Source organism: Pseudochaenichthys georgianus, chromosome 16, assembly GCF_902827115.2.
Source record: "Pseudochaenichthys georgianus chromosome 16, fPseGeo1.2, whole genome shotgun sequence".
Lineage (NCBI taxonomy): Eukaryota > Metazoa > Chordata > Actinopteri > Perciformes > Channichthyidae > Pseudochaenichthys > Pseudochaenichthys georgianus.
Window position 1 is genome coordinate 45,579,097 of NC_047518.2, and position 12,602 is coordinate 45,591,698.

Below are 12,602 nucleotides of genomic sequence, written 5' to 3' on the forward strand. Positions count from 1 at the left end.
ATAGACTAATATTAGAATACAATTTAAAAAAAAAAAAAACTTTATATTATTAACTATAGTAACTTCTGTGGTGTTACGGGTCAACATCGACGCCTATAGATTAATGCTAGAAAAAGTAAAAAATAACAAGCTTTTGTTAGACAATGTTGTTCATACCACGCCCCCCAACCCGATGGTGTGTGTTTGTGTGTGTATCTGTATAAGTGCTTGTGTGCGTATGTGTGCGTGTTCAGGTTCAGTGTTAGTGTACATATTCTTTGAGAAAGGTGGAGTTCCCGTGGGTGGAGGGGGGCCCAGAGGGATGGGAGACCAGGTGCATGTTGGGAAAAAAATATTGTTACAGTGGATGAAGGGGGTGGGGTGTCTGAAGTCAAAGATGAATCTTGATTGCTCAAAATTTGACCCAGTCTTCCACAAAAATGCTGCTGGTCTTCCCGAACCAAACACCAAATTACATACATACATTTTTAGAGAGACCTACTTGGATACAATTGTCAAAATCAGTTTGGTAGTGTTCATATACAGTAGCTGTTGTGGAGGATATAATGAAGCCTTGTTCCGATAAAAACTATAGTGTGGTTATTATATAATTTTAACTTGTAAAGGGTCACAGGAGACCTGAACACCACATAAGGGATAGAGGAACTGAGCAGCATTGATGGACACTGATGCATCGATGAGTCTAAACACTATTATCACATCTTATCATCATACATACATCTTACTTAGTGTTTGCACTTTTTTGGCCAATCCACCTCCACTTCCTGTCCCTCTCTGGAACTCTACTGGTGCTGATGTTGACAGAATGACTGAATATTGAGGCCTGATCTCCTTCTATCACAATAAATGGCAAATATATGTAGAAAATAAACGTATTTAAGATACATTCATAACAAACGTAACGTGAGAGTATCATATGCACGCAAAACTCGGCCTCATATCTCAATGGGAATGGTTAGCGTATCATATGCACGCAAAATTGGACTTCTGCGTATCTATTGCACGTATTTCCAATGTGTAAAGTCGTGTCATTTGTACGCAGACTGAAGAGAGTGGGTTGATATAAAAATGTACCAGTGACTGAGCCTCGGTACAGTTAGTGAAGGTAAACCTGCCCTCGCATACAGGGTACAGTGATGAGTAAATACTTTACAGTTTCTCACAAATCTCAGCACACTGTGAAACGCAGCATCTAACTTGCTCAGGCAATGGGCAGGTGCATTCATATATAACAAATCACCATAGTCCAGCACAGGTACAAAGGTCACAGAGCCTTTTCCTGGCCTCAAGCGAGAAACAGGACTTGTTCCTGTAGAAGAAACCTAGCCTAACCCTCAGCTATTTTAAGCAGATTATTGGCATGAAGTTTAAAAGTGAGACAATCATCAAGCCAGATACCAAGGTATTTGTAACAGGCAACCACTTCAAGTTGTATTCCTTGTGTAGTTACAATATCTAAAACAGGCTCTGGTGTCTTTTTAGCTTTTGAAAAGAGCATTACCTTGGTTTTATCCACATTTAAAAGAAGCTTTAGTTCAGCGAGCTGCGTCTGAATAATGTTAAAAACAGCAATTAATTTAAACAGCAATTTAACAACAGCCTCCTTAATGGAGGGACCTGCACAATAATTCACGGTATCGTCCGCATAAAAATGTAAAGTTGCTCCATCGACATTTTCACCTAAACTATTGATATAAATGGAGAATAAAAGTGGACCTAAAACAGAACCTTGTGGTACACCATTAGTAATGTTTAACCACTTGGAAGATAGCCCATCAAACTAAACACATTGGGACCTTTCAGAGAGGTAGTTCACAAACCTTTCAGACAGGTAGTTCACAAACCAGTTTTTCTGCTGGTGCTGATGTTGACAGAGTGACTGAATATTGAGGTCTGATCTCCTTCTATCTTATTTTCATCCAAATGGTTGCACCATGAATAAGATTGTTTCTCCAGACTTGATTAAAGCACTGATGTTTTCAAGAGAAACACAAAAACAACAATGTGTGGCAGCACATTTATTCCCTGGTGCCAACAGAGTAAAACAAGACATTGCTCAAAGACACAAATACAGATAGATACAAATCATCCATAAACTGCATCATCAGAATAGCATCAGGGACAGTTTATCAAATTTATCAAGCTCCAAAGAAATTAAGTCAAAGTAAAAGTACATCGATTTTAAAATAATCCGCATTATGAGTTAACTTTTGTGTTTTATTGTTTGTATCGAGTTTGAGAAACGTTTCTGGAATTACAGTTTTTTAACCTTTATTTAAGTAATTCATCTTTTTCTCAAAGAGTTTCCAGTAATCTTCTTAGTATGACTGCTTTGTTTAAACAGACAGAGCCTTCTTCTGGCAGATCCATTGTCGTGTTGCACCACAGCTCACTGATACCCATTTGCCCTTGTAAAACACTGCACAGCGACCGTCAGCAGGATCAGGAGCTGCTATCCAGGAGCTGAGGAGAGAACATGATGTTTAGATAAAGGCTGATACATTTTATTATTCAAAGTGTTTAGCAACGAATCTCTTACCTCTCAGTCAGATCACTTCCATCCACCCACTTCCATTCCTTATTTACAACTCTCAGACCAATCCAGAATCCATAAACTCCAAAGCTGTTAGTTTTGATTGCTTCCTGGAAAACAGAGAGAGAAATGTCAGATATTTAAACATTAAACTGTAATAAACACATAATGACCTAAAGACCCAAAGTGTGTTCAGACCTACACAAAACACAATTACTTTCTTATTTGCATCATATTAATGGGTTTACCTTTTCAGCAGGATTATGTGCAACAGCCAGATCTGAATTATTTCCTTTGCAGTCTTCTCGAGCTTCTTCCCAGGTTTTCCAACCAGAAGAAGGAGCGTCATTAAACGCATAGCAGCTGGGCGCAGTGAGATTCCAGCCCTTCTGACAAGGTTGCCACTTTTTATCTGAAACACAGAGTCCAAACAATCAACATCACGACTGCCTTTTGTAAATATTGTAATTATGACCTATTATAAAGGATCTGAACATACCGGTGTTTCCTAAGCAGTAGGAATCGATGCTCCACTGAGCTTGAGTGATGTTGAGCTCATTCCGGTTTGTCTCCATGTTTTGTATTTGCTGTGTCAAGTTGTTCTTCTGGGTCTCCAGCTCCTGGTTTAGTTTGCTCAGCACCTGGACTGCAAAATGAAAATTAACTTATTTTATAATCAAGGTTATATTGTAATTTAGTTTTTTGTCAATTTGCATCTTTTGTATGGTTTTTCCTATCAGTCTCACGTTAAGTTTTCCGGTCTTTAGACTCAAACTAAAAATGTCTCAGTCTGTCTCAAAGTGTTCTGACGTTTCCAATTCTCAGACCCATTAATATTTCACATTGCCTGAAACGTTGGGTTACATATTGTAACCCTTGGCATATTAACACAGACGGAGCCCTCTACTGGAATATATGGGTACTACCTTATCATGCAAGCATTCACCAACTGGAGATTTCTATAGACGTAGCCGGCCCCGGGGCGGGCCTAGATGAATGCGCACGCATCTCACTTCCGTATAAAAGGAGGTCTCGCCTCCTGACCATCATCCTTCACCACTCTTCAGCGAGCGGTATAGGACAGACAGTGCCCCAGAGTAGAGGGCTCCACCTGGGGTAATATTACAAGGGTTACAATACGTAACCCGGCGTTATATCTCTCACAGGCCCCGATGTATGCACGCACTGTCGTCCAGCACACCGTTCCACCTCACTGTCCCTGACCGGCTTTAACAGCCGCTGCGCCTCACTCACCTCTCCCGAAGTCCGGGCTGCGGCCGACAGAGCACACCCTGACGCGCTGGCCTCGCAAAAAAGTGTGCTCGAAAACAGTGCTGAGGGCTCCCCTGCGTCCGCCTATAGGCAGACAGGGAAAGTCTGCAGCCCTGAATGGGTTCACTATGCACCCTCTCTCCTGAGTCCCTAAAGAGCACGGGGAGAGCGCAAGTGTCCCCCATGTCCCCCACACTCAAACATTGACCGTGCAGAGTGTGTACAGACTATAGTATGGAGGGCTCTCCCCCTCCTGCCCCCTGGTAGGCGAGGGGAGCCCTCCAGCCCTGTAAGGGCCCAGAGCGCCTTACGTCACCCTGCGACCCTCAAGGGGTCTGGAGAAATGTAAGCGCATTTACGCCTGGGGAGGGGGTCAGATGCCCACTGACCCACAGCCACCCCCCCCCCCCTCCTCACCAGTCCTGTGTTGCCCCAGCAAGCAGAGACGCTGAGAAAGAGCCAGACATATCCAAGAGATAAAACTTTATGAAGGGGCCTGGCATTGACCAAGACGCCGCCGTGCATATATCCTCCACACTCACACCGTTGAATAAAGCTGTTGACGCAGCCACAACTCGTGTGGAGTGTGCACGACCCCCGCGAGACAGGCTCTCCCTGCCTGCTCATAGGCGTGTGCAATGCCTCCGCAAAGCCAGCCTGCCAGGCGTTTCTTGGACATAGCTTTTCCAGCTTTTCGAGGCCTCGTTTTATAAGGAAGTGAGATGCGCACACATTCAGGTAGGCCCGCCCCGGGGCCGGCTACGTCTATAGAAATCTCAGTAGGTGAATGGTTGCATGATAAGGTAGTACCCATAGAGTCCAGTAGAGGGCGGAGCCCGTGAGAGATGTAACTGCTTGTCACTGTGGTTTGAGGTCAACATTTCTAAGAGAGGAGTGAAATGGGGAAGTCTTCAAGCTACACATTTTGTGAAATAGCAAGCACTCTGGTGGGTAGAGAGCGTGGGATGAACTCAGAACTTCACAGAGGCTCAGTAACATGAAAGACACATGACATTTGTTAATAGATTGACATCAGATAGACTTTCATTGTCGCTTGGGTCTGATCATGTGATTAGTTAAGAACAAGGGAAATATAGAATATGACTTGAATTATTTGTATGCACACATCTGTATTTCCCACTAATGGTGGCTGAAGGTACGCACAGTATCCAACAATACTGTGGCATGTACATGACTGGTATCAAATGGTGTAACAGATAAAACAGCTGCTACTATTCTTTACGGTTTGTCTCATGTCTAAGTGTGAGATAATGCACTTCCTGTTTTGTGTACTTACGGTAGACGCAGACTCCGATGATGCCACCCAGCAGAATGACACAGAGAATCCCCAAACAACAAGCCAAGTGCTGAAAGCGCCGACGCCCTGCTGAGTCTAAACAACACAAATTAATCACATTAACTTTCCAGATGAAGATTGGTACCTTTCAGAGTTACAGTCTCCTTAGTACAGATATGTGTCACTTTTCAACTCGGACAGTTTACAGAATGCAGATGGATCTTTTTTTTTTATGAGAGTAAAAGGTAAAAGACAGGAAAGGATACCAAGTTGATTTGACTAACTCAGATGCTTGAACCTTATATTAGTCAGTCAAACTTTGGAATACAGTTCAGAACAAAGGAGTGCATTTGGTCCCCTATCACTTACATCAGTGTTTCTCAAACTTTTTCATACCAAGGACCACTTAACCAATAAAAAAACACCCACCTAACTCCACAAATATCCCAAAACACATCGTTTTTCTAGAACAGATTATAAATCGCCTGAAAATGGTACAAACAAGTGACAGCATATGTGATGAAGGTGTTGCCCTGGGCTTTATCATGCAAAAGTGAAACTTAAGCTTGTTCCATTACGGAGATATTCCCGCGAGAGTGCGGAAAACTTAAATGTATTTATTTATTTCAAATGTGAAATGTTATCAATATACTCACGGACCACTAGGGGGCGCTCACGGACCACCAGTGGTCCGCGGACCACACTTTGAGAAGCACTGACTTACATTGTATGAGAAATGGCCAAAATGAACAAGAGGAGTGATATGGACAGCGAAAGATTGTTCACATCTTTAAAAACAGGCACCTGACTGTCAAAGGGCCGACTTAAAGAGTTGTGTTTTGAGAAACTGATTTATGTACTTTGCTAAAAGTGTTCCAGTGAGAGTTACGGTAGGTGTTGAGTATTAGTCACTGTAACATAATTGCAGTACACCACAAAAGTTCAATCTCTAAATAACCGTTCGCAAGAGATTTCCTAAAAACGAACCTCATATTTCGTCACAGATTAATTCACAGTTTTTAACACGTTAATAACGTTGCAGATAAAACCCCGTAAAAAGCAACAAAACCACTTGATAGAGTTTAGGCAGTGGTAGAATGTTACTGAATGCATTTAATCAAACTGTACCTAAGGGAAAATGTGAGGTACTTGTATTTTCTTTTCATGCCACTGTATGATTTAACTCAACTACAATTCAAAGGTATCATTTATCTCACTCCACTACATTTATAGTAAGTTAATAATTGAGATGCAATATTCTTTTTAAAATATGTGTTGTTATAAATATGAACAGATGGACGATAAGACAAACTAGATAATAAAGAAGCTTAATTGGCATCTGCACATATTTACGTTTATTTAATTTAATTAGAACAATATTTGCGGGTGTTTATATTTAATTTTTAACATTTCTGTGTCGAGTATCAGTAGAGTTTGCTTTTTATAATTACTTACTTTTACTCAAGTAACTTTTTCAATGCTGTACTTTTACTTGTAAAGGAAGTGTACCGCATGGTATCAGTTGTTTTACTAAAGGACCAGAATACTCTGGTAAAAAGGTCTTGGTTTGGCTTAGACTAGAGTAAGTACTTTTTTGTCACTTAAAACAAGTCAACAATGATTTGAAGAAGAAGAAGATATACTTTATGAATCCCTCACAGGGACATTTCCTTCTTTTTGACATTATAGACTTGTGCATACTTTGATTAGAAACTTCTTTTTTATATGACAAAGATAAACGGGGGATAAGACGGTGCAGCTTCGTACGTGGGACCATCATTTCTTCATAAGACCAGGATGCCCCGTCTGCAAGACGTTAACATTTGTCACACAGCACACTCCCAATATGTCTACTTTGTTAGAGTGCTAGGGTTACTGACAAAGCACTACAGATATACACTTTAGTACTGTTCTTGTTAACTTGTTCCCTTTTAATGATAGTTATAGTAAAGTAGTGGTAGCAGTAGCACTCCCAGTTGCAGTAACACCTGCATGCTTTTTTTAATACATCTTACCCTCGTTCTTTGTTTCGTTCTGCACCCTCACCTCAACGTACACAGTTTCCTCCCCTCTTTTTTCTGAAAGGTCAAAGGAAATGCTCAGGGTTTTTAGTGAATAAATGAGAAGGACTTTTAAAGGCTGCTTTAATTGTTTGATATAGCAGAAAAATGGCCTAACGATCATTGATTTATTGCAAAAATGCAGTTTTTTCCTCAAAGTGCATTAAAATGGGCAGCTTCAAAACGATGAGATTGTCTTCAGGTATTGTATCATGCCGTTTAAAAATGGAAACGACATGATACGGGAAACTCTCAACACATAACTAGCTCACTTCGCAATTTCCTCACTGGTTTAGATGTGTTCGCGATGATATATCTCCAGTGCGAGTCGCTAAAAATCAGTTTGAATCTTTTTACGAGTTAAAGAAATATGAATTGAAGTTAAACTGAAATAGTAGAAGGTTCAAAGGTTTCTACCAAAAATGCGCATTGATGAATCAAGAAAACTCATATTATTAAAACCTAGATGCAAAATTGCAATGATGAGTTGAATTGGTTCGTAGGGAAACGTTTGCACTCAACATTGTTATTTTGAAAAACATAAATTCAAATGTGCTGGGTTAGCTACAAATCTGTTCCTTACCCACACTACACAAATACAAAAACAGGTAAAAAGGTCAATTATTTACAGATTTTTCATGTTTCTGGTTTCACATTTCAATTACACAACATTAAAAACTTTGGATTGAAGTACTCAACTTTGCATTGATCACATTAACAAAGAGGCTCTGATTCAAAATCATCAGCAGGAAGTGAAAGTTGTTAAATAACTAAACTTACCCGCAGGTGGAGGATTGTTGCCGGCTTTGAACACACCAGAAGCGTAGTTCACCTCCTCCTCTCGCTCCGCCATCACTCCAGCCGCTCTGTTGAGCCCTCTCTGACTCGTAGACGGAGAAGTGTTGCTCTAATTAAACCTCTGGACATCGCAATAGGAGAACTGGTTGTTTCCTCTCTTCTTTTGAAGTCCATCTCTCAGCCTTCACATTAACCACTTCTGCTTTTGTTCGAGAAGTTCATTTGCATCGCTTGACGTGACTGAACATGGACCTTAGAAATAAATAGTGTGTTCTTGTTTTTTCACACACACACACACACACACACACACACACACACACACACACACACACACACACACACACACACACACACACACACACACACACACACACACACACACACACACACACACACACACACACACACACACACACACACACACACACACACACACACACACACACACACACACACACCCATATTGTGAGGAGAGTCATGGAGAACAGTAGTCAGACAACCCAGTCTCATGGCATTTCGTGTTCACCAACACGATTCTCCCCTTTTTGTCGTGTTGCACAGCACGATTTTAAAAGCAACGTATTTCTACTGGTAATGTGCTTCGTGTTAAACCAGCGACTGTATTCGCCATGACACAGACAGTCTGTGGTTTGTACTTTAACTTCTGTTTCTGAACAGATATGAGGAGCTGTGAGCTCTGAGTGCTAACAGCTAACAGCTGATGTTGGTTTTGTGTTTCGCATTGAAGATGACGTCACGGCTCCGCCTACACTACGTTACTATAGTTACTGCCCCAGTTACTAAACTCTAATGGAAACGCAGCATAAAGGGAGGCTGGCCTACCAAGGCCTAACTATACCGTACTAACCCGTGCCAGGCCCTGCAGTGGAAATGCGCCATAAGAGGCCTGAACTTATTACCAATCACTACACCTCAACTCTGTAGGACTTCAGATCAGATTATCTTCATGTGAACAGTAGGGAGGGATTACAAATTAAATATAATGAGTAGAAGCTGACACGCTCTGGAAACGGAGACAGAAAAATAACCCCCTGCTGATCGTGCAACCCAGTTTCACGGCATTTCATGTTATAGTCACAACATTTAATCTATTGATTCGTGTTCACCATCATGATTTCCCCCTTTTTTTTCATGTCACACAGAACGATTTTAAAAGCAATGCATTTCTATTGGTAATGTGTTTCGTGCCTGCAGCACGTCTTTTTGTCCGGTCAGGTCTTGGAAGACCGGAAACTGTGTGGTTCATAAAACATGTTCTTACTCAATATCAAGCTCAGAGTCTCAAAATAAAAAATACTGAAATCTGTATTTTTTAAATCTTTTTTTCCTTCTAATTTGTTCTTCTTTTCACTCAACAATAACACACAATTATCCTTGTTTTTATTTATTTGTTTAATTATATCATCTCAGGCTTTTTAGCCGTTCCTCAGGAACTGAATTTCAAAATAAAGTCACCAGAAACCGACGTAGGCCTATCGGGGACATTTTGAGCATCATTGCGATACACACCACACACCGTTCTCATTATACATCCATTCCACACACCCACTGAACTGATCACCCAAGAACCTCAGCTAGAAGCTCGGTGATTGGATTGTTTAGCCGCAATGCACGTTGGGATATGGTGTTTATGCGATATGAAATCCGAAAAACTTAAAAAAATAATAATAATAATACTTTATTCCGAGTGTGCTTGCTTTTCTCTTTGAAAGTCATCACATAACGGCATTGTAATACACAGTTCGGCTGCATTAAGTATTACATATCTACCGTAATTCGCTATTTATAGAGCCCTGATGAGAAGACTTCTGGACAAACAGGAAGAACTGCCAAGGAAACTGAATACTTGACGTGGATCATAAATATATCAGCAATTAAACAACATCTTCAATTTCTTTTCACACAATACGTCTCCTTGCAGTATCAATACGAATTCGACTGACTTTTATATTTGATCCAATTGGTAGATAGGTTATATTTATTTTACACCATAACGGTGCACAGCTGATATAAAAGGACTTGTAGTCTTTAAAGATATTACTGATTTTTTTTTAATATAAGAATGTAAATACTGAGTTGAGATAATAGTCAGGGGATTTGGGTGATGGGAGACACATCTATGGAATCACAATTTCAATAGCTTACCATTAAATGACGGATATACCTTTCTGTCTGTGATGTTTTACCAATCAGATATTAATGTGTAGAAGTGAAACATGAGAAATAGTATAGCAATATCCTGTAACATTATGTGAAAACATGAATAAACTACACATCTTCAGATGATATACATAAGTGTCTACACTAATAATACAAAGTTATTATGGCTGTGTGTACCTTGTGTGCACCGCCTAGTGGTTAAAGCACGTTATTGAATTAGTTGTGTATATGATATGTCAATAAACCTTGGAAAATCTTAAAATCTTGAAAGGGATCTGCAAAATAGCCATTATATACAGTCTTTAACTATTAGTAGAGAATAACGAGAAATGAATATACTTTATAGAGATCTGCAGATAAATGTTTAGTCTTCTCAAGCACCAACTATCAAATATCTCGCCTGATTGTTGGCACTTGACAATCACCTTCCCTGCATTGTATTCAGGTGTAACTAAAGCCTGATTTAAGGGTTGTTTATATTTCACATCATTAATCAGAATCTACAGAGTAACTCAAATAAATGTAGTGGATTAAAAATACCAGGTTAACCTCTGAATTGTAGTGGAGTAGAATAACAAAGTAACAATGAGCTGTCGTGTGGGTATATATTAATGCTGCCCATTATGGATACAAGCGATTTTCACCCATTTAGTAATTACATGTTTTAAATGTGTACACACCAATGTGTTTCCTATCGCCTAAACCTCCAGGGCTGCACACAGTTTAATACTGTCAACTTCTACATTTGGGAAAAACGTCTTTTAAAACTACAATTCTCAGTAGAGACGTGCCATAGAGAACATGTTGCGAAACACAATAGCCAGCATGTGTAGTTCTGGGGCGGCGTTCAAGTCCAGTTTTGGATGGTCTGCTGTGGTTTCGTTCCATTTCAAAGAGCTGTTTGACGCTCGGTGTAACCTTGGGGCACTGCAACTCCAACATCCAATCCCAGAGTTTGAAGATTAATCATGGGGACTGTAGTCCCAAACGATAGCTAGGGATTATGGGTAGTGTAGTGTCTTCGGCCATCCTAAACTCCGAAATGTTTTTGGGATTTCATATCGCATTAACACCATATCCCAACGTGCATTGCGGCTAAAACATCCAATCAGCGAGCTTAAAACATAGCTGAGGATCTTGGGTAATCAGTTCAGTGGGTGTGGTGTGTATCGCAATGATGCTCGAAATGTCCCATATAGGCCTACGTCTGTTTCCGGTTATTTTTATTTTGAAATTCTGCTCCTGACGGACGCCAAAAAAGCCCGAGATTATGGAATCAAACAAATAAATAAAAACAAGGATAATTGTGTGTTATTGGTGAGTAAATAACAGTGTGTTATTTACAATAGAATGGCCATATTTATTTAATGTTCTATCAACATTTGGATGTGGCCCTGTCTGTATGAGATGGTTTAAAGCTCTTTACAATAAGCCAGTCTCCTCAGTCAGAAGCAACAACATGCTTTCTGGTCCTGTCCCCTGCATCGGGCACAGCAGTGTTCCCAGATGCAGGGGGACACTTGCCTTTTCAGTTAGACTATGTGCAGCAGCCAGATCTGCATTAAGCGCTCTGCAGTATTCTCAAGCTTCTTCCCAGGTTAACCGCTCTGTAGGCCCAACATCATTGAACCAATAGCAGCTAGGGTATTGGTATCTCCAGTTCATCTCACAAGGTCGACACTGTGTCACTGAAACAACAGAGACCAACCCATCATCCACATGACTGCTTTGAAATTGTGATCATTATTATTTATTTGTTGGATATATATATATTTGTTAAATGGCAAAAAATAAATCTCATTTCAACAACAAGGCACTTTAAAGTCATGTTAAAAAGTAATTAAAGGAGGAAACCATAATGCCAAACAAACACATTATATAATGACATTTAAACTGATATCAATCGATAAAAAGTTGTAATCACGATAATCACTAAAACGACTAATCACGATTAACCACAAGTTAAAACTAAAAGTATTTACTAGTATTTTGGAGGTTAATAAAACAAATACATGTGTGGTGTTGTAATAAAGAAATGTGTTTAGAGAAATCAGAGGGTTTAACGTGCTCTACACATATGCTCGTGTGGTCGTCTACTACCATGCAGTTCTCATATTTCAAGCACTAAGAATATTATCTGTTTCTACAGTGGTCGCCATATATAAAATATATTGTCAAGCTTGTTTATCCCAGTTGATGGTTCCTGAACATACCTTCATCCTGTTTGCAGTACTCATCGATGATCCACTGAGCTCGACTGACGTTGATTTCATTCCAGTTCGTCTCCATTTCTTGTATTTGCGTTGTCAAGCGATCCTTCTGTGATGTCAGGGTCTTGATTTCTGCAGTCTGCTTGGCGTTGTCTTCAGACAGTTCAGAGGTAACTACAGAGACAGACAGAGGGAGGTGTTGAAGCTTCTGTTTAAATGTTCTTAACAGACATTGAAGAATGGGTTCACAT

General features: G+C 40.1%; 1 protein-coding gene across 2 annotated transcripts; it reads right to left on the reverse strand.

Annotated features, from left to right (window-relative positions):
- Positions 1–2,003: 2,003 nt before the first annotated feature.
- LOC117460577 (C-type lectin domain family 12 member B-like) lies at positions 2,004–8,226 on the reverse strand. Of its 2 annotated transcripts, XM_034102103.2 has the most exons (7): positions 7,943–8,226; positions 7,118–7,180; positions 5,103–5,198; positions 3,033–3,179; positions 2,782–2,945; positions 2,540–2,643; positions 2,004–2,463 (listed from the first exon to the last, which is right to left on the reverse strand). In XM_034102103.2, exons 1-7 carry the CDS (start codon positions 8,013–8,015, stop codon positions 2,337–2,339), a joined length of 774 nt encoding a protein of 257 aa, XP_033957994.1. In that variant the 5' UTR covers positions 8,016–8,226; the 3' UTR covers positions 2,004–2,336. The 2 variants fall into 2 exon arrangements, with proteins under 2 accessions (XP_033957994.1, XP_033957995.1); XM_034102104.2 differs by lacking the exon at positions 7,118–7,180.
- Positions 8,227–12,602: the final 4,376 nt, after the last annotated feature.